General features: G+C 47.0%; 1 protein-coding gene across 1 annotated transcript in view; it reads right to left on the bottom strand.

The window, feature by feature from the left end:
* Positions 1–21112, bottom strand: part of LOC119172273 (uncharacterized) — a 46969-nt gene extending 25857 nt beyond the window's left edge. Inside the window, exons 1-4 of the mRNA XM_037423318.2 lie at positions 20955–21112; positions 11034–11273; positions 9703–9951; positions 5698–5882 (exon numbers count right to left, since the gene is read on the bottom strand). Coding sequence (XP_037279215.2) covers positions 5698–5882; positions 9703–9951; positions 11034–11273; positions 20955–21027 — 747 coding nt within the window. The 5' untranslated portion in view covers positions 21028–21112. The remainder of the gene's footprint in view (positions 1–5697; positions 5883–9702; positions 9952–11033; positions 11274–20954) is intronic.
* Between the last annotated feature and the right edge of the window lie 1857 nt (positions 21113–22969).

Genomic DNA, 22969 nt, shown 5'->3' with positions numbered 1-22969 from the left:
CACAGCTGCGGATGAGTGGCCTACGCTTCCGCGTACACAGCCTGCAAAGGAGCCTCCTGCGAGACCTCGCCGCCCTACACCTTCCACCGAGTCTACTTCCGTTGAGGATGTGTCAAGGGTCGATCGACAGATCATCCCGATGTTACGATCCCTCGTCGCTGTCATGGCAGACATACTAAGAAGCCTGGGAACTCCAACCGCTCGAAGCGGGTTACAGGTGTTGGACGCGCTGAGCCCAGTCCTCGCCTCCCTCGCGTAGAGTCATGGCAGGAGATCAACAATCGTTCCGCAAAGACGTCAGAGAAGCATCAGTCATCCAGTGGAACGCAAGAGGACTTAGATCACGGATTTCCGATTTTCGTCAGTACGTGTTTTCTAACCTTTTCCCAATCATCGTAATATGTGAACCGAAATTATCAAACCCGATCAGGCTATCTGGCTACGAATCAATCCCGTCCAAAACCCGAAACGAAAGCAGCAAGGTCATTGTGTATATTCGTCGGGAGCTTACCTACATCATTCAACCTGTGTCGCCTCATGATGAGAACCAATATGTTTGCCTGACTGTGAAGCAGAAAACCCTCACCTTCACATTAATAGGTGTCTACTTATCTCCCTCAGCCCGTTTTGATTGCCAAAGACTGGATGACATTCTTTCGAGCGTCCCGGATCCGTGGATAATTATAGGGGACTTCAACGCCCACCACCCTATCTGGGGAAGTTCAAAAGTCAATACCACGGGCCGGAGGCTGGCTTCATTTGTATCGACTCATGAACTGTCTCTACTTAATGATGGGAGCCCTACATTTCTGCGAGGATCAACGTACAGCAGCTGTTTGGACTTGACGTTCGTGTCACGTCGCTTCGCCACAAGCGTTAAGTGGTTTTTAGACATCGAGACACATGGTAGCGATCACATCCCCAGTTATCTCACCATCGAAGGCTTTGCTAGCGACCACCCGCCGAAAACCGTACGGAAGATCGATCTTTCAGCATTCACAACCAACATCGAACACGCTTGTGAAAAAGGCTTAACCTCTGGCATTGAGCAAGCGATCAAACAAGCAGCGCAAAGTGCGATGCGCACGCTGGCATATTCTTCAAGGCCCTCAGAAACGGACATGGAGTTAGAGCGACTCCGTGCGACTCGTCGGCGTGCGGAGCGTAGATATCGACGCACAAAATCCATTCAAGATCTACGGATGGCCAGGCGCATGCAAAAGAAGATCCAGCGTCGTATAGACAAACTGGAGTTTCAACGGTGGGCGAAATTTTGCGCGAGTCTAGACCCTCGCAAACCGCTTTCTCAAATATGGCGAACCGTGCGAGGCCTACGCACATTTCCCCAACAACGTTTTCCGTTTAAAGCCTTGGCCCTTTTCCAAAATAGAAGGGATATCGAGGTAGCGGAAGATTTTTGTAGGAAGATTGCGGGCCCACCAAATTGCACAGAAGCCCTTACTGCGGATTACACGCCACATTCACTTGACCCGCACCTGGACCTGCCTTTTTCAATGGAAGAACTGAATGTGGCTCTTGCTTCATGCAATCGATTGTCATCGCCTGGGCCGGATGGCATATCATACCGCCTATTATGCAATCTCGGTGATCGAGCACGAAGTGCTTTGCTGGAAGTATTCAATGAGTCTTGGAGAGATGGAACGGTCCCCAGAGAGTGGAAAACAAGCCGGTTGGTTGCACTTCTCAAACCTGGAAAATCGCCTCTAGAGCTGACATCATACCGCCCAATAGCGCTGGCTAGTTGCGTAGGGAAGCTGATGGAGCGAATGATCCTTGCCAGACTCGAGTGGTTCCTAGAACGCCATAGAATATATCCAGACGCCATGGCCGGTTTTCGTCGTCTTCGGAGCTCCATTGACAATGTCATTGACCTGGTGACCTACGTACAACACCAGAAAATGAGCAGACGGTTATCTGTCGCACTATTTTTAGATGTCAAAGGAGCATATGACAATGTTTCTCACGAAGCCATACTTGACGCCCTCGAGTCAGTTGGTTTGGGTGGGCGAGTGTACCGCTGGATCCAATGCTATCTACATATGAGATCATTGTTTATGCAAACTGATGATGGGCCGACTTCTGAACATTATACACACCGTGGTGTTCCTCAAGGTGGTGTATTGAGCCCCACACTGTTCAACCTGGTTCTGATCGGTCTCGTTGAACGCATACCAGATTCCGTGCAGATATCTCTCTATGCAGATGATATTTGTGCCTGGACATCAGGTGTAACACGTCCTCAGGTACGTGCGAGACTCCAGAAAGCAGCGAATTCAATATCGGCGTACCTTAGAGAACAAGGCCTCGAGATTTCTCCTGAGAAATCGGCGCTGGTCGCGTTCACGCGGAAGGCAATGACGTCATATCCCATCGCCATCAATGGACACAGTGTCTGCTACGCCAGGACCCACAGGTTTTTGGGGGTCACGATCGATCGAAATCTATGCTGGAGTCCCCATGTGGCCACTCTAAAGAAGCGCCTAACGGCCATCGCACAACTTTTCAAGTTCCTCGGAGGCAAAACGTGGGGCACATCAGTGCACGCGATGTTGCATTTGTACAAAACGCTGTTTCTGGGGTACCTGCGGTATAGCTTGCCGGTTCTGACGAACGCTTGCAAAAGCAGTATACGCACAATAGAAAACGCCCAGGGCCACGCACTCAGAGTTTGTCTTGGATTACCACGCTGTACATCAACAGCGGAAACCATCGCATTCGCCAAAGATCATCCGGCCACAGTGCACATTACTTTGGAGGTGCTTAGAGCTCATATTAGACACCTTGCTCGCGCCCCTGCCCACCACCTAGCTTCGCTTCCAGAAGATCGACCGAGTGCCTCCTTCTGTAAGAGAGTATTGACTTTCCGTGAGTGCCTTCCAACAGTCTACACACCTCCGGAATGGATACTAACACCTCCTTGGTGCTTGGACCGACCAAAACTGCGCTTGACAGTGCCGGGGATTCGCAAGAAGGCGGAGCTCTCGGCGCCAGCTTTAAAGCAGATGATTCTACTCATGCTACACGAAGAATACAAAGATCATGTCAAACTTTACACGGATGGCTCGACAACTGTTGGAGGATCTGCAGGAGCTGTGATCTTCCCAGCAAGAGCCGAAACCATCCAGTTCAGAACGTCACACAAGACGACATCGACAGCCGTGGAGCTCGCGGCACTCCGCAGCGCACTCCGCAGGATTGACCAAGAGACACCACAAAAATGGAGCATTTTTACTGATTCGAAACCAGCTCTCCAATGTCTACACAATACTCTACGTCGTGGACCTCAAGATCAATTGGCGCTCGAAATACGACAACTGTACCATCACCTAATAGACGAAGGACATGACATATCTTTTCAGTGGTTACCAGGCCATTGCGGCATCATCGGTAACGAGCATGCCGACAATGCAGCTAAGAATGCTCACGAAAATGGAGTGATGGAACCTATTCCACTATCAAGAAGCGACGCAGCAGCAAAGATTAATACGCTTGCGCAGGATGTCGCAAGGTCTATGCGGAATACGCCCGGTTTTCTCCACACCCGTCTTCACCGCCTGGACCCATGCCTACGACTTACTATTCCATCTGGCCTACCCCGATCCGAGACGACCCTTCTCTGTCGTATGTGGCTTGGGGTGTCTTTCACGAACGCTTTTGCCTGCCGCATCGGAATGAGAGACAGCGCTACATGCGACCATTGCGACAATGACGAAACAATTGAACATATTTTATGTCAGTGCCCCCAGTACAGCTCTCAGCGACAGTCCCTCTCAGCAGTGTTTGCTCGCCTCGACGACCAGCCATTTTCTGAGCAGTCAATCTTGGAATGTCGGAAAGATCGAGCTTCACGCCAGAAAGCAACGAAGGCGCTGATGAAGTTTCTGCGAGCGACCCGCCTCGTAGAACGATTGTGACACTACTGTGTGCGAGTGTGTGTATGTGTGTTTGTGCTTCTCTTCCTCCCTTTCCCCTTACCCTTTCCCCAGTGCAGGGTAGCAAACCGGATATGTTTTCTGGTTAACCTCCCTGCCTTTCCGCATTAAATTTTCTCTCTCTCTCTCTCTATTGCTCAAGGTTCAGCATTCATACTTGTGCGATTTTCAATTAAAAAGCAATTACTGTGCATATTTGAGGCACCATAACAACACGTCCAACTTATTTTTGTGTATTTTTTACTAGAAAAGGCATCCATAAGTAAGTTTAAGGATCGTAGACTTTATAACGCTGCGCTGGTCATGCAACGCTTGCATGAAACGGCAAGTGTTTGCAACGCTTTGCTAAGACGACACGGTGGTGGCACCTACCCGTCGCCTCGCGTTCTACAGCTTATCACCTCAGAGACAGGCGCGCATGGCGCGCGCCGCGTTTCCAAGGATAAATGCCGGATAGCACTTATGTCTCACGTGTGACGTGACTTGATGCGCTCGTTCGCCTCCACTGCACACTCGGGACACTTTAACGCAGCGCCTTCAGAATACCATTTACCTTTTTTTTTTCGCGCAGAACATCAAATAAACGTTTTGTTCACTCTCTCCAGACGCAAGATTTCGACGTCATTTGCGGTGTAACATGCAGATACGGGGCCAATTTTTTGTTCATATAACGGGGCTCTAGAACGACGAAGCAAGCCACGACCATGAATGCAGGGAAAGAACTAGGTAATCATCATGCCATAAATCATAGTAATTTTAATTAAGTATGAAAGCACCCACTGTGCTATTTCTTCGTCATTCTTCAGAGAACCAAGGCTCCCGCTAGGTCTGTAAATATACTTTACGCTGGCGCTGATATCAATTAATAATTATGGCTGAGCCATTTGTAATAAACTGGAAACATTGAACAACCGAATGGTGGTTCAATTTCTATTGTGTGAACCCGGGATGTTATTTTACTCTTCCGCCAGGCTACACTATATACGCAGGTTAACGCGATTCCTTGCCCGACATGACACCCATATACGATCTTATCACGAATGAGTTTCAGACACTAGCATGTCTCCATGGTAAAGTACTCGACTGACCCGCACAGGGCCCAAGTTTGAATCTCATCTCAACCAAGCATTTCTTTTAATTTAATAAATATAATCTTATTGTGCGTGATAGCGGTTATGGACAATGGCAGTGGCGGCGTACAAATATTGTGCCAATCGCGGTTGTTGCTTTGATTCCGTAAGTCTTGCTGTAAAAATTATGCACAACGTTCATTCACGGTTTCATATCTGCCTCACTCAGAAGTACTGACTTTGATGGATCGTGCGTTAATGAACTACGGCAGTGTTACTCGTGCGCACATTCTACATCACTGCACTGTTTCCAACTCCTTTTTCAGCCGTGTCCTAGCGATGACCACTACCATATCGTCTTCGTTTAGTTTTGCAATGATTCTGAAAGATTCTGCTGAGGCAAAGGCAGGCCTGGCAAGCGGCTTTTCGGGTGTTTTCTTGGTAGTCAAAACACACACTATTTTCCTTTTCTCTCTGCTTTCCCTTCCAAGGAGCTGGCTGGCGCCTTGACCCTCTAAATGACAGTTGTGAGCGGTTTCAACCCTTCGCTACAGTTTGTTGTGTTTTGAGCGAATAATAATAATAATAATAATAATAATAATAATAATAATAATAATAATAATAATAATAATAATAATAATAATAAAACACTCTGTGTGAGTCTATATGCTCACCTCCAAATCTTCGGCGTTTACTTGTTCGTGAGTAAATTGCATTATCTCCATCACGTTGAGCTGCTCGGTGATTTCAGTGCGGTTCTCGTCTGGTCGCCTGACCTTTTCCTGGCGACACATTCGGAGCTCAATAGGAACATTGCGTTCAGCGGACATCGAGTACCAGGAATTTTTCTCTGTGAAATCTGCGCGAAAATATTGAAAAACTGAAACATGGGCTGCACACATTTTGAACAAGATCTAGCAAGATACGCTGAGCCCCGAGCCCGCGACAAAAGCATGCTGTATTCTCACCATTTCCTCCGCACGCCGTATCACTTAAATGATCATGTGTTCAAATGACGAGAGAATTGGGTGAGTCATTTCGTGTTTAGGGTTAAAGGCAGCTCAAGCAACACTGGTCAAAGGAAAAATGGGGCATCATGCTTCTTGTACCACCAGCTTCGTCTCTGTTCGTAAGGCTACCCACCATAGATTGATGCCCACTGTCATCCTTTAGTCCAAAGGTGCATTCAATGATGTTCTGGGTGGTTCATGGACAATCAAAGTGATGACTCTCTGTCTACAGAGAATGTCATTCATCAAAATTATGGACAGTGTATATAAAGTCCTGCGTCTACTAACAGTCTGAAGTTATTTAATAAAACTGTCACTTGCGTCATAAAAGAGGATATGGGCATTGATCCAGTATTTATGCACGCCATAGCTTCATATATGTACATGGTAGGGAACTCTGGCATTAATAATGTCTATGGGAGCTGCAACAAATGGCAGTTCAGGCAACGCAGAAATGATGGGTATGGTCTGAATTAGCTTTGCCGCAAGACAAAATATAGCAAACGTTTAGCATTGCGCTTCCCCAATTTGACATCTTTAGTCTCACCAATTCAAATCGGCTCACGCAGTTCACAAGGGTTCGTTATTTTATTTGAAACAAAACCAAAACACACCAAAAAAAAAACAAGCCACAAGTGCATTCAATACCCGCAATCACGAAGGCTAGGCACATTTATGTACTACCCATCATTCTCCCAGTTACTTAACGATCGCAGCGCCAAAGGTCCCCGTAGTAAATATCGTAAGAAACTATGATACACGTAAATGCAGCATTGCGCCCATGAGCCAGTGCAAAATGAAGTAGGGGCCACATTTGTTTTATGCTGTCTGCAAGTTCTTCCAGGCGCACGCAGGCGGGCGTATTCTGTACCTCGAAGTTTGCTGCAGAAAACACTACGGGTTTGTACGCAGCTATTGTGAAGACCTTTCATGTAATACCGTTGGCCATCTGAGAATATTCGTTTTAGATGCGAAGCAGCTCTTTGACCAGCCTGTGCAACGCTGTCTCGTGTGCCCGCACAACCACTTCGCCGCAAGCGTTGAAGCGGTGACAAGTAGGTCAAGTCGCAGCTGCGCGTTGACGTCACTCTCTTCACCACCCGTAGCAACGGCTGGCTCCTCCACCCGCTCGCAACACACTTATTTCTCACTTCACCCTCTCCACTGCCCGCAACGCTCGACTGCTAGTCGACTGGAAATACTAGATAAATTTAGTTGCGCGTCCGCAGCAGCCAACCGAACGCAGCAAATGACTAGCAGGCTGCGTCGGTATGGCTGTTGTGGACGCATGAATAAATCTGTCTACTCAAATACAACATTCCCCAAAACATACACAAACAATTACTCATACCACCCCTTCCTAAAAACATGCATGCAACATATCATACTAAGCGCCGAATCCAAAGAGCAAAAGCTCTTCAGAAAAAAATTCCATTGATCCAATGACGTGCTCCATGTCGATGCGGCAGAATACCCATCCTACTCATCCTATGCCCTCTCTGCTGTCGACTATAACGGCAAGGCGCTCACAACGGCATCCGTCACTGTCAACTCTTCGGAGGAGGCAGAGGAGGCTGCCATCGCTTTAGGTCTATCCATCCCCAATATCACTATGATTGTAAGTGACTCCAAAACTGCCATACGCAACTTCAGCGCAGGTCGCATCTCATCAACTGCCCTTTCAATTCTTAAGAAACATCCTCCCACGCAAGACGTTGCTCTCATATGGACGCCCGCGCATGCGGGGTTGAGTGGCAATGAGGCGGCTCATACCTGTGCTCGAGGAATGACCGGCCGAGCGCAGGCCTCTGATGGCGCCTTAGACCACGCGGCCTTTTTCAGCGCGAGATATTGTCTTTTGATCTTCCACGATATAACAAATAACTACCGCCTACAGCACACTATATACCCCCCCCCCCTTACATCATGGAGCTTCGCGCAACCATGAAATACTATGGCGCCAGTTACAGACCCGTACGTTTCCTACCCCATCTTTTCGCCATCTTATACACCCTGCGACATACCCCTCCCCTTTGTGCATTTTCTGTCAACAAAGAGCTAACCTAGACCATATCATGTGGGGGTGTACTCGAAACCCACCACCCAATTCTCTACACATTAATAGTAAGGAGCAGTGGGAGGCTGCTATGTGCAGCTAGGTGCCCGAGGTCCAGGACCAGGTCTTGGAATGGGCCAAGAAGGTAGCGGAGACCTACGCTGGGTAGGCTGCTCTGACACTCCACCACCGCACCTTTCCTTCATGGGATGAATAAAGTTTTTCTTCTCCTCCTGTCTACTCTTTGTGCGCGCTTATCTGCGATGGAACTTACATGAAACCCAACCCGCCTACCGTGTCTTTGTGTTTTAAACAAATGTTTACTCGAGTAAACGCTACACCAAGTTTTGTTTCAAACCATTTTCAGCACCCACGTGGACGCCCGTTTTAACCAGGCCAACGCCGTGCTCACTGCTGCTGCTTCGCATCCCATCAGGCTTCCCTTCAGGGAGATGGTCCATAATTTTAGGGGCGAAGCTTCTTAAAGTGGCACCCGTTTGTCCCTCGTAGTCGTAGTCGTAGTGTGTAACAAGTGTTACATTTTGACCTGCAAGGTGGTGCCGGTGGGAGATTTCTCCTGTGCTTTGTTGAACAATAAAAAGTTCGCGGCGTGCACGTTAACTAAAAGCCGAATGCTACTGTCTCTCATTCCACATTAGCAACCTTTGGCATGTTCGAGTAGAAAACGTTAGTAGAAGTAAAAGTGTCAAAAGCCAACTTCTGCTGTCTCTCATTCCCAGTAGCAGCCATTGTTTACCTTCAAGGTAGTGCCTGGTGATATTTCTCCCGTGCGTGACTAAACAATAAAAAATATTGGTTCAAAACGTCGTTTATTGATGAAATAAACCAACAAAAGACGCCAGATGTTTTCTAAAAGCAAAACAAAAAGACGCCAGATGTTTCTAAAGCAAAACAAAAAGAAGACGCCAGCTGGTTAACGAAAGACGCCAGGTGTTTTCTAAACCAATGGTTTTATGTGATCGGGCGAATTAACGGAAAAAAATTTCACGGTATTACTTCAAGGAGCTTCGCCCAATCTCATCATCATTCACCTCGTGGATTTGCCGTCAATTTTTTTTTCACTTCATTATCCCCATTCATTTTCTCCCTATGTGATTCGTTTTTTGCGTCACTTTTTTTTGTCTACATAGGCGCACGAATAAAGCCAGGGTCGTGCGACTTTACTGGTATAAATTGAAAAATGGCTACTGAGGTGTTACCACCTCCTTCGGAAAAGAGAAGAGAAATAAATAGTAGGACAACGAATGAAATCAGTCGGTATAGATGGTGCCCATCTCCTGAGTATTGTTCCTTTTCTCGTCAGCATCATGCTTAGATGCAAGCATAAGTATAAGTATTAGCAATTAGCTTAAACTAAAGCATGGCTGGACAACACGAACAGTTGGGAAATGCAAGATGAAAGTTTTGCTGGTTTTGCTGCGTGTGACATATCTGTATCAAGGAAAACAGAACCGCAACAGTCAGCGTGTTCCCTTTCCGTTGTGTTTATGACCCAGGTACAGAACACGATAACAATAACCACCACTTGCTCGCCGCCTTCATATGACGGTTGGAATACGCACTGGGTGTGATGTTACAGATTGAATCCTTACCGGTCCACACTGCGTAGTAGACATCGATAGTCTCTATTACTGCGCCATCGTCGTCCGTCCTTTTGACAGGATTTCGCCTGTACGTCCACGTTATGCATGGCATACCCCGGCACGTTCCTGTGACGGGCCTCTCGTTGGACGGAGGCATGCTCAGCATCTGACGTATCGGGAACACCATGGAACCATTGAGACCCTTGAGTAAGTGGAAGTTGAACGTGTTCACCATGTCCGCGTCTACCCGGGAGCACACTGCGAGCAAGATTGGTCACGCGGGGGAAGTCAAATAATTCGAAACGCCATTTCACAGCGTAACTATATCGATACTCTGAAGAACAAAAAAGGACCACTTTGCTTCAGCGTTTTGCAGTATAACACTCCTAATCAGTTCATAAACCAGTCATAGCCATTTTTTGCTTTGGCCTCACTATTCCCATCACTCTCAAAAACTTGCCTGAATGATCAATCAGTGAGAGAGAGAGAGAGAGAGAGAGAGAGAGAGAGAGAGAGAGAGAGGGTAAAGAAGTATAGGGAAGGCAAGTATGCGTTAGCCAGGTGAGCGTCCGGTTTGCTATATATCCCGCACTGGAAGTAAGAAAATGAAAATTGCAAAAAACAACGGGGACTACGAATGTAACTATAAGATTCGGTACGGTTCAGTTGTTACTACAACTCCAGCTATACGTTTCAGTAGTGTTTGACCTATTTTCAATCTATCCACATATTCCATTGTTACGCTTTTTACATGTTTACTAAACTTTACCCTATTCTAAGGCCTAGATATGCCAGCGTATAGTAGTCGCTATAAATATTATCTCTTGCACTTTCAACGCCCACAGGGAGTTTCTATTCAATGTCACTGAGGCTTCATAGGCCGCCAAAAACCTTGAAATTATTGTGGAAAGTCACGTGATACCATCAAATTTAATATCAGGAACTCGAGGTTGTTCATTTCAATATATAATATTGAAACGTATATTTGGGCAAGCCGAACTAGCGAAGACGCTTTCGCGTGACTATACTGAAATGGGTCGGGCTTGAAGATATTGAAATTATTCTAATTTACGAAAAATATTAATATCAGCAGTTTTGTCGGAAAATTTGAGCAGTACATGGTTTGGGTTATGCTCGAAATTCACGTAGAGAGCTTATTTTCTTGCAATAGGTGAATATCAACTGTGTAAAGATGGTCGTATGGTCATTTTATGGCACTACACGACTTTATAATGCCACACAAAGTTTCCTATTAAGGCCTTCCGTGTTTTGTTTTACTTTGTGTTGTTTTTCATTTCGTGTTTTTTAAGAAGCGAAAAGAACCATTTTCAGGCACTTACGTTGGCTGCTGATCTGTACAGTCTGGTTGAGAGCTTCGTCTTCAATGTAGCGCACCGTTTCCATAACACCGAGGTCGATGACAAGAGACGCTCGGCCGTGTCCCGTGTTGGCATTCTTTAGGTAGCTCTCCCTGAATTCTGATGCTACTCCAGATTCGCTGGAGCGGGCCTCGGGTGAACATTTATTCACAGTGTAGGCTTGGCCAACAGCTTGGAAGGAGGCTGGAATTTTGACCATCCCTGCGCAAACAATTGCCGATTGTGATATTCATTCGTTTTTAGTGTCGTTTTCTGGGCTCTTTGGCTATCAACAACTTCAATTACAAACCAGTCTATCGCCAAACCATTCTCGGTATTGGGCTGATCGTGACTGAAGGCTGTCATCCTTGTGCCAAGTACTTCACCTCGTTGTTTTACGTTACCCGCCGTGGCAGCTTAACGTCTAAGCTGTCGGGCCTGAAATGTTTAGGACGTATAGTTTGGCCCCTTGGCCTTGGCGAGCTTATATATATATATATATATATATATATATATATATATATATATATATATATATATATATATATATATATATATATATATATATATATATATATATATATATATATATATATATATATATATATACTTGTATTAGAGCGAATTGCTAGATCACCCATGTACTAGCATTTCAGAAGAGAGAGGAGGTTAACCTGAAAAATACTATCGGTTTGCTACCCTTCACTGGTGAAGACATGTAAAAAAACCTCAGATGGTCCAAATTAGTTCGAGCCTGCCCCTACAGCATCTGTCATGTTCATATCGTCGTCTTGATACGCAAGAACCCCGAAACTATTATGTTATCATTATTACTCGCTAAACGATACTAGACTTTACAGAAGCCGATTGGCATATACAGATGCAGAAACCTCATAATCAATGTCCTTACCTTGGGATTGTATGCTACTTATCGCGCTTCACTTACGTACGCACCTCAAGTTCATGTCTTCTATCCTTTTTGTCTTGGCGAAAATTCGGCGAAATATCCTATTTGCCCCAAATACCTGAGCAGCTGAATATCTAACATACCTCAGTGTAGATTACCCCAGCCACATAGTGGCGCTGAAGTTCAACCTATACAGAACAGTTACTGGCATCCAGAATTTTTTTCTGGGGAGGGGGGGGGGGGGGGTAAAGGTACAAGGCTTTACTATACCTAATGCATTAATGCATATTCGTGCACGCATTTAAATATGTGCGTGTGTATGTACGCAATTTTTTTTCATTCGGAAGAAAAGAAGTAACACCGCCCCCCCCCCTCACCCCTTGGCTATGCCCCGGGTCACTTGCAGTGAAAACATAGTTTAGAGACCACACGGGATACCCACAAGATGGAGAAGGCCAGCAGCACGAGGCATGTGTGCATCGCTAAAACACTGCCTGATGAAGCGGTCTTTGAAACCTGATGCCACGTCTGCGCGTGCTTCCCTTCTAATGGCTGCATAGCACGTAGGCGCGGTAGTATGACGTCAGCACACACGCCACAGAGATCAGCTGCGGCTTTATCCAGAGATCGCACTTGCGTAACGAAAGTCATGAATCGTAAAGCGGTCTCATCGGAAGAGCTGATATTTCATAATGAATCGGCTACCACTAAATACAACGTTATCGTAAGTGTGCTAAGACAACTGCCTGTTCACTGTGCTTGCAGGAATAAAATCAACGCACTGAAGTCACAAAACATCCCGCCCAGCGCTTTACATAACCGCAGTGGGTGTACTCCAACTACGAAGTCAGTTTGTCCGGAACAATGCTGCTTTTTTGCCCTTCACTGGGAATGCTGAGGCTAATGTTGATTCACTTTACATGTTTAACTTTTAATACAAACTCCGAGCGGTCTGTATTTGCTTTCAATGAAACGCCGAAAGCGAAAAATCCGCTTACGTCATACAGGGATTGTTCTTTTCTTTATTTCTCAGCTTTTGCACATAGCTTCTGTTGTTTTTTTTTCTTCTTTCAGTGAATGCCTTTCATTACAAAAAACAACGTGACTAAGCAAGGGGTGTTAAAGCTACGCAGCATATTACGTATGGCAAAAAAAAAGAAAGAACAGGCTATTAAAGTAGCATATGACAGCACTTTATTTCGCGTGCTGCGCATGGAATGTGTTTGCGATCGCTGAATCCCGCCACACCGTTGCTATAGTTCGGAACAAGCGGCTGTAAGGCTCATATTCTACATCCTGGTGGGCTATAAAACAACGTGAACGTTCTGCGGGTTGCACAATTAGCTTGTGCTGTGTTTTCGCAGCATCCTACTTTATTCTTAAGGATAACCAACTCAGTCTGTGATTTTACATTTAGGATTATGTTGATCGAGAGCAAGTGTTATGTGACTTGGCACCTCTTTATCGACGATGAAAGTCTGTCTGCAATTCAAAGCCCTCCACTACGGCGTCTCTCATAATCATATGGTGGTTCTGGGACGTTAAACCCCACAAATCGAAATTGTCTGCAATTCATCCCCCCCCCCAAAAAAAACAAAAAAGAAAGGTGGCGCTTTTCGCCTTGAAATCTAGACTAAGGGGGCTGCCTCTCGCGAATCAAGTGCGTAGCAACAAAATATGTGTGCGCCATCACAAATGTCAGAAAGTGTTTGTGAGTTCATTCTAAAATAAAAAGCTCATCGAGATAGTGCACAAGATAAAATGTGGCCCGAATTTTTCGAAGATAGGTCTCAGCCTGATTTGTAGTATACAAATGTATTGATTGATTTGTGGGGTTTAACGTCCCAAAACCCCCATATGATTATGAGAGACGCCGTAGTGGAGGGCTCCGGAAATTTTCACCACCTGGGGTTCTTTAACGTGCACCCAAATCTGAGCACACGGGCCTCGACATTTCCGCCTCCATCGGAAATGCAGCCGCCGTAGCCGGAATTAGATTTCGCGACCTTCAAGTCAGCAGCCGAGTACCTTAGCCACTAGACCACCGCGGCGGGGCTGTGGTATACAAATGTAGATGTAACTTTATATTTACGTGCGCCGAACACAGCGTTATACGTATGTGCAGCAGTACGTTGAAAGCGGTGCAGACACAACAGTGCGGGTCATATTTATTTCACACGTGTGTGCGGATGAAAAAAAATTACATCCCACGAGAAGAGGAGGTGAAATATTTGAGCTGCACACGTAGTGAGAAGTATTCAGATGTACATATTTAGAGTAGGGTTCTCAATGTACATGTTGTCCCCTTTTGGTATGAACACGGCGCACCATGGCGGCGTTCCGCGTGGCGCCAGCGCACGCGGTGCGGCCGCGCAACGAAGATAATCGGCGCAGACTCTACTAATGCGCTCGAGCGCCGTGCTTGCTTTGCTTTAAAGCCACCCAACTATCACTATGCCACTAGCGATTGAGCGTGCCGCAACGGCATTGTAGGAAAGCGTTCTTCGCTTACTGCATTCATGATGGCAAATTTCACTGCACGAGAACATAGATCAAAATGGGAGAGAGTACGAAAGAGCACTCTTTTTACTCTCTATTCTTTAGAGGCGAAGCTCTTTAAAACGGCACCCGTTCGTCCCTCGTAGTTGTGCGTTACATGTCTTACGCTTTGACCCACAAGGTGGTGTCGGTGGGAGATTTCTCCTGTGCGTTGTTGAACAATAAAAAATTCGCAGCGTGCGCGTTATCTAAAAGCCGAATTCTTCTGTCTCTCGTTTCCCATTAGCAGCCATTGGCATGTACTTTAAGCACTATCTGACAAGAAAGGGTTGCTACGTTATACTCCCTGGGCGTAACCTCCTTGGTTTTAGAAAGGTTTAGTGAGCGTTGGGCCAAAGTGCCATGAATACAGTGAACTAGTATATACCATGAACTCGAGGTGGTTAAAGGTGGGAAGTAGACACGAAGCGCAAGCCGTAAGAAAGTGTGCGTGTGCCACCTCTCGCTTAGTCCTTGGAGTGTGCGCTGGATGGTGGTCCTTCTATATGCGGAATATATGATGAAAAGATGCGACATGGTAGTACTTGGACTGTTGACTAGATGGATGAACGGACACACAGACAGATGCATGGACGGACGCACGGATGGCTGCACGGACGAAGGGACGCATGGACGGACGCAGGGGCAGATGCTTGGATGAACGCAGGGATGGACGCGCCGATGGATGTGTGGACGCACGAACAGACGCACGCACGGGCGGGCGGATCTGTCAGTCAGTCAGTCAAAGAACTTTATTTGGTCCTGAGAAGACGAGAATGCCCCCGTCAGGGGGTACCATCTGGGGGCCCCGCCCACAGCGGGCGGATGGACGCTGTTAAGTTTGGCCCGGCAATTCGTCTGGGCTGACGCCATTGTGCGTAAGCCGGTCTACTGGGGAGGCTCTCAATCCCTTCGGCGCCCAGTCTTCCGGACGCTGTCGAAGATTTCGACAATTAACCAGACCATGCGGCATGCAAAGGCGAGTTCCTGACTTTCAAATGCGGACCCTTTCGTCGTCTCTTCGAGCAGCAGCGGTGACTGATGCCCTCGCCGACTCATCTGGCGAGGGGGAAGCTGTTGTGAGCGGCGCCCGAGCTGACGGGGGAGCGGCGCTCTTTTAATACCCAATCAAGTAGCTGACCGGCCGGCTGCCTATGCTCTTCTGGCATTGTCCGTGCTAGCCGCAGGATGAAACGTCGTGTCGCCACGACGCCGTAAACCGTTCCAGAGAGGACAACAAATACAGCATCTTCCTTAGAAGAAACCGTGGTGGCCGCCGCAAATCGCCCCGCTAATTGAACGAACAGAACGATGGACCTTTGATGTATGCTGTCAGGAGCTTGGAACCTCTCGACTAGTGGCACACACACGACGAGGAAGAGCGCCGCTGGCGCCACCTTGCAGTGCAGTGTTCATGACTCAATATAGGGCGTTCACGTGGACCGTGCATGCTCGTCCCCCTCTCCTGTTGTGTGTGTGTGATTGGTGTTCCACTCGGAGAGGAGGAGCCCGACAGGACTTAAAACGACGCCGCAGAGTGCTGGACGTCGCTCTGAACCATGTAACGGTTCAGCCACCATGCTCGTGGATTGTGAAACCACTAACCTTTCTTTGCTGTAAATAAGTGTAAATAGTGTCATAAACCTGTTTGTTTTCGTATCCTCTTCTTGTCAGCGTTCGTTTCCTCCACTCGGTTACACCACGCTACCATAAGAGACCGGGAAGTCCCCCATCCCCAACAACTGGTGAAGTGGTGGGACATCATCAGCGAAATTCCTTCTTCCGACCCATTACAACTGGTGGCAGCAGTGGGATGCCATCAGCAACTTCCTCCTTCCGACCCATAACAACTGGTGGCAGCGGTGGGATGCCATCAGCGACCTTCCTTCCGACCCTTAACAACTGGTGGCAGTGGTGGGATGCCATCAGCAACTTCCTCCTTCGACCTTAACAACTGATGGCAGCGGTGGGATGCCATGAGCGACCTTCCTTCCAACCCTTAACAACTGGTGGCAGCGGTGGGATGCCATCAGAAACTTCCTCCTTCGACCTTAACAACTGGTGGCAGCGGTGGGATGCCATGAGCGACCTTCCTTCCAACCCTTAACAACTGGTGGCAGCGGTGGGATGCCATCAGAAACTTCCTCCTTCGAACTTAACAACTGGTGGCAGCGGTGGGATGCCATGAGCGACCTTCCTTCCGACCCTTAACAACTGGAAGAGCGCCGCTGGCGCCACCTTTCAGGACAGTGTTCACGACTCAATACAGGACGTTCACGTGGACCATGCATGCTCGTCCCCCTCACCTATTATGTGTGTGTGATTGGTGTTCCACTCGGAGAGGAGGAGCCCGACAAGGCTTAAAACGACGCCGCAGAGTGCTGGACGTCACTCTGAACCATGTAACGGTTCCACCACCATGCTCGTGGTTTGTGAAACCACTAACCTTTCTTTGCTGTAAATAAGTGTAAATAGTGTCATAAACCTGTTTGTTTTCGTATCCTCTTCTTGTCAGCGTTCGTTTCCTCCACCCGGTTACACCACGCTACCATAAGAGACCGGGAAGTCCCCCATCCCCAACAACTGGTGAAGTGGTGGGACATCATCAGCGAAATTTCTTCTTCCGACCCATTACAACTGGTGGCAGCAGTGGGATGCCATCAGCAACTTCCTCCTTCCAACCCATAACAACTGGTGGCAGCGGTGGGATGCCATCAGCGACCTTCCTTCCGACCCTTAACAACTGGTGGCAGTGGTGGGATGCCATCAGCAACTTACTTCCGCCTTCGACCTTAACAACTGATGGCAGTGGTGGGATGCCATGAGCGACCTTCCTTCCAACCCTTAACAACTGGTGGCAGCGGTGGGGTGCCATCAGAAACTTCCTCCTTCGACCTTAACAACTGGTGGCAGCGGTGGGATGCTATGAGCGACCTTCCTTCCGACCCTTAACAACTGGAAGAGCGCCGCTGGCGCCACCTTTCAGGACAGTGTTCACGACTCAATACAGGACGTTCACGTGGACCGTGCATGCTCGTCCCCCTCACCTATTATGTGTGAGTGATTGGTGTTCCGCTCGGAGAGGAGGAGCCCGACAAGGCTTAAAACGACGCCGCAGAGTGCTGGACGTCACTCTGAACCATGTAACGGTTCCACCACCATGCTCGTGGTTTGTGAAACCACTAACCTTTCTTTGCTGTAAATAAGTGTAAATAGTGTCATAAACCTGTTTGTTTTCGTATCCTCTTCACGTCAGCGTTCGTTTCCTCCACCCGGTTACACCACGCTACCATAAGAGACCGGGAAGTCCCCCATCCCCAACAACTGGTGAAGCGGTGGGACATCATCAGCGAAGTTCCTTCTTCCGACCCATTACAACTGGTGGCAGTGGTGGGATGCCATCAGCAACTTCCTCCTTCCGACCCATAACAACGTGCGGACAGTCACACAGACGGACGCATGGACGGATGGAAGCAAGAACAAATGGACGGACAGACGCTTTGCCCCGCTCTGCATCATTCACCCCATGGATATGCTGCCATTTTTATGTGTTCTCGCACAGTAAAATTCGCCATCACGAATGTAGACCAACTAACCCAAGCTTCTATGCTCGTGAACGCTTTCTACAATATTGTGCAGTTTCCCGGGTACGATGTGAATGGTTCCTCCTTGCATTGTCCCAATCCCTGTTAATTACGTGCAACTTTGGAAATTGCTGGGGATTATGGCTGGGGATCATTTCGACCACCCGTGGCTTTGTAGCGTTACATAGATTTAAGCAGTACCGTGACGAGCATGCTTGAAATTCGCGTAGCTGGAAATTCAGCCAAACCGACTGCGTTTCGTGTCCCGAAACATTGATCTCGGCGTATGTTGACAGTCTATATGAATACTAAAACATTACTAATCGTCCACACTGTTCAGTCAGTCACCTAAATAATGTTTTCGATGCACGCAGGATGGTTGTCCTGCCATAGTTTGCTACATTATCGAGCGTGAGAACCTCCGATTTCTTGCCTTGTTATTTAGACACAGTGGTCCTACCTCTTGTCGTCCCCTTCTAAATGCCCCTTCTTCTTTATTATCCAACTCATACTTCTCTGCATTAGAGTTACGCGAACAATCACTCATTCCAATGCTTTGACACCGTCGTGCAACAGCTTCTTAGTTTGCAGTGTGCAACGGTTTGGGGCCTGGGCTATCGTGCGATGTAGTATGCCGCGATTGTCGCTTGGCGTTACGCAGGCAGAACCCCGTACGGCAGAGACATCTGTAGCATGCTGAGCGCATGCTCGCGCCAACAGCGTGCCCTTCCTTTTGTTCTTCGAGTGCCTTGGTGATCATATCAAGTGCGGGGCACTTCAGGGGCTTGAGCTTTCGTATGCGGTCTTCGCTTCGCGTCGCACAGCCAAGGGAACGTATCGGCACAAAAAGAAAGAGGAAGCAAGCGAGAAAGACAGAGAAAAAAAAAGAAAAATAAGAATAAAACTACAAATCAATTACATGAAGAGAGATGAGTAGACAGGAAAAACATCCTAGAAAATAAACAAACAAAAAAGAAAAAAAAGAAATGCAAGAAACAAAGAAAAGAAAGGAAGAAAAAATAAAATAAACAAAGAACTCGAATAGATACAAAGGCCGGCCAGCTTCTCACTTTCTTCAGGGTGGGCCACACTTTGATATTCAGGGTTTGGCCGCATTTTGAGCCGTAATTCTTCGATATTCAGAGCTTCTGAACTGTTATTTCTAAGGTCATAAAAGTCAACAAAAGGTTCAATGAAAAATTCACGTGGATCTGAATTCAAACGCCCACACAGAATCCTGTCGTGCGTTACATCCGCCTTTCAACACTAAACAGCACGAGGCCAATTCATTATTCGCTAAGCTGAGCGTACGAGCTCAAATTTAAATACTATCCTAAATATTTTGAAACCCATTCTAAAAGTAGCCAGTCCATTCTGCGGTATTCGCATTATGCCTTCTGAGGTCCATTCCAATATTTTTTTTTATACTGTCATGCGCTTGCCAATATCGTTACAGCTGACGACGCTGTTATCGGGCTGCAATTTTTTCGCAAGCTGTGTGCCTCATAGAGTGAGCAGAACAATGGTCAAATCGTTGGTTTCATATGCTTAAGCAACACGGCGTTGTTCTACTCATCGTCCTTCGTTCGGCTTCGGTAACACACAATTGGGATATTGAACTTATGTGTAATACTCGTTCCACTTCGTTACCAGGGCGAGTTATTTAGGCACGGTTAAGTCACAGTTTCGCCCCGTTGAATAACGTTGCGTGGTAGAAATTGGTGTTTTTGTACATTCTCCCACAGTGTGAGGGACACAAGTCGAAATTATGCGGAGCCATTTCCTAAAACACCTCTCATATATGCGGAGTCGCTTTACACTGTTGAGTCACTTACACCAAAGCAATGCTGAGCTGTTTGCCAAAACACATGCAATCAAGAAGGATTGTGTATGTGAAAAGAGGAGCGGCCCAGTTGCATTTAAGCAGTGTATACCGCACAACAAGCTCAGTGCGTTTTCCTGCAAAGCTGTTCCGTATCGCTCAAAATCGCTACTGGTATGCTGACAGTCGGGCGTGCTTCCCAGCGAAACAAGAACAGCGCATTGGCGCATAAGAACTTGTACACGTGCTATCCGTAGTCTTTATATAGTATTCCTCAGCGATTTCTATTGGTTAGCACGGTGTTGTCCGTTTTCCTTCTTCTGTCCTTCTTAGTGTTGCGCTGTAAGCTACTGAAAAAATGTATCGCAGCCAACTGACCCAACTAGCCGTTTTCCTCCGGTGAGATATTGGGAGCGCCTTTGCACCTGCGCCGATTAGCTTCGATGCACCGTGTTCGCACCAAGAGTGGACGGCACTGTACATGGAATGTTATGGCAATAAATGTTATGGCATTAAATGTTATGATATAGCAAATTGCGAGTACCGCAATATCAAAGGGTTGAGGAGTTTCTTGCAAGCCCGGAACCTAACGGGGAGAAATGGAAGGGGGGGGGGATAAACATAGCGATAATATACAATAGCATCGAAGTCATTTTACACAGCAGTGCGGCTGACAACGCCAACACAACATGACTGCAACGACGTGTTCCACATTGTATGCTGACAAAGTTAAAAGTTAACACCTCAACATAAACTAGGGCAACAAGTGACAATGTCGCGACAATCTGCGCTTGTGATGCTGGACTGCTAACGCCAAAAGAATCGAATTCCGGCCGCGGCGGACTGTTTTTCGGTGGAGACTAAACGCCAAAGGCCCGTTCGCTTAGATTTAGCAATACCTTAAGGAGCCCCAGGTGACCTAAACTTCCGAAGACCACCGCTATACGACGTGCCTCATGATGATGCCGTGCTTCTGTCTCGTAAAACGCCAACAATAGTTGCTGCTATTAAAATGACACGTGCGGCAAGTGGTGCAGAAGAAGCGAGCTTACCCTGGCCACTGATTAAGGTGGCGTGGGCAGCGACCGCAAGGACGAGAGTCGGCCATCGGCGCGGAGAGAGCATTTCTCACAAAGACGGCAGGCTCGAATGCGGTCGGATTTCGCTAGCACGTCCAGGCTTCGCTTCCGTCCCCCGCAAAAAGGGCGAGAGACGCCTCTCGCAGCGGAGGTAGGAGCCTTCGTGAGATATTGAAAGCCGCCGCACTCGACGTATCGTCTATTCAACGCTCCTATCAGTGCCTACATGTGCCGCAGTTATCAGTTTTTTCGTAACTGCTATACGTGAAAACATTATGGGTACACGGCGAATCGAATGGATAAGTTCCAGTGAGACTCCTTTTTCTTTTGCACTTGGTTACAGATCAACACTCACGAGGAAAATAGAAGGAAAACGGAGAGCACGGCACTAACTCGCAACTGATATTTTAATAAAAAAAACAAAGGTGAAAAATATTTGGTACTAGGTATATAGAACTTGTAATGCGCAGAACAAAAAAATCAAGGAAGCGTTGACAAAAACATTTTTTTTTTGATAATCAAAAGTGGCGCAGGGTAACTACATTCTTTTTATGTCATGCGACTAATTGTTCACTTGTACACGTGCTATCAGTAGTCGTTATATGGTAGATCTCAGGGATTTCTATTGTCAGCACGGTGTTGACCGTTTCCCTTCTTCTGTCCTGCTTAGTGTTGCACTGTAAGTGAGTGAAAATATGTACCCCAGCCAACTGGCCCAGCTTGCCGTTTTGCTCCGGTGAGATATTGGGAGTGCCCATGTGCCGAATATTTGTCAACCGATGGTATTTATCAGTGCTGGCGGTAAAACCACTTCAAGAGTTCTCGCGTTTCTAATGGCGTTTCAAGAAGCGCAAACTGTACGTCGCAAGCTAAATAAAAGCTTACTATAGGTTTGCAGTGGCAATGGCGTTACGAGCTCCAGAGACAATAGAGCCCCACGTGTGGTGTTGATATTTCTGAGTAGGCGCGGTGACTCAATGTGGGGCAGTGCGGGAATAAAGTGCGTTTAAAACCCTCGTATTCACAAACGCTCCTCGGCTCGACTTTCACCCTTCACTTGACAGAGTTGAGCACTGCGCTACCACTCGGCTGAAAATGACGCTGCTCTACTGAAGAATCGCAGCAGACTATCGTTAATATGCAGTGACTTACCTTGACTAGAGATGGCGCTCCCATCGGCTTTCTCAAGTGAAGGCGAAGCATTGAGTGAAGGGAGGTTCTAGAATACGGGGGTTATTCTGGTGGCTGTACGAGCTGCGCATTATGGCATTCTGTCTACGGCACGTAGTTCACGTGAACGTTCTTAAATAATTGTTTAAAACCATAATGTAGTACTGACACGAGCATCTAAAAATGGACGCTTCTCTCTTATGTGGCATGCATTGTTAACGCTCTTTACACTGCAGAGTCGGGCAACACGCACAAAATAATATTCTCATTTTAGCCTTGTCGTTTCTAAGCATAAGCAAGTGAATCCCACCGCAATGGATGTTATCCCGTCGAGTCATGATAGCCCAACAGTGTTTTCGGACTCTGTATCCGGCATTCAGCCTAATTAAAATTAAAATAAAAAATCACGGCTGGGATCACTGGACGATAACTCACTTGTCGTTCTTTATGGATCGGCCGCTAGTACGTCGCGAGCTGTAGACTCTGTACTACGTTACACTACGTTTAAACGTAAGTAATGAATCACCTCTTTGATGTCAAAATCAAAAGTTTTTATAGGTATAAGTATTAAAATGAATTTGATGCACTACCATGTACCGTAATACTCTTTTGTGGTTCTCGGCTGTAACAATTTAATTAGGACCGATGGTCCTGAAACATTAAAATTTCGGGCCAGAAGGAAATTGAAATGCTTCAACAAGAACTGTTTTGGCGATCAATATTAATTAGCGTATCGGCGTTCAGAAGCAGTTAGCCATTCAAACACTTTTCAGGCTTTTGTGAATCTTTGTAATCGAAAGAAAAATACTCAACTTTAG

This window comes from Rhipicephalus microplus, unplaced genomic scaffold, assembly GCF_043290135.1.
Source record: "Rhipicephalus microplus isolate Deutch F79 unplaced genomic scaffold, USDA_Rmic scaffold_32, whole genome shotgun sequence".
NCBI lineage: Eukaryota > Metazoa > Arthropoda > Arachnida > Ixodida > Ixodidae > Rhipicephalus > Rhipicephalus microplus.
The sequence above is the reverse complement of the archived record's forward strand: the minus strand, read 5'-3'. Positions and strand labels throughout refer to the sequence as shown.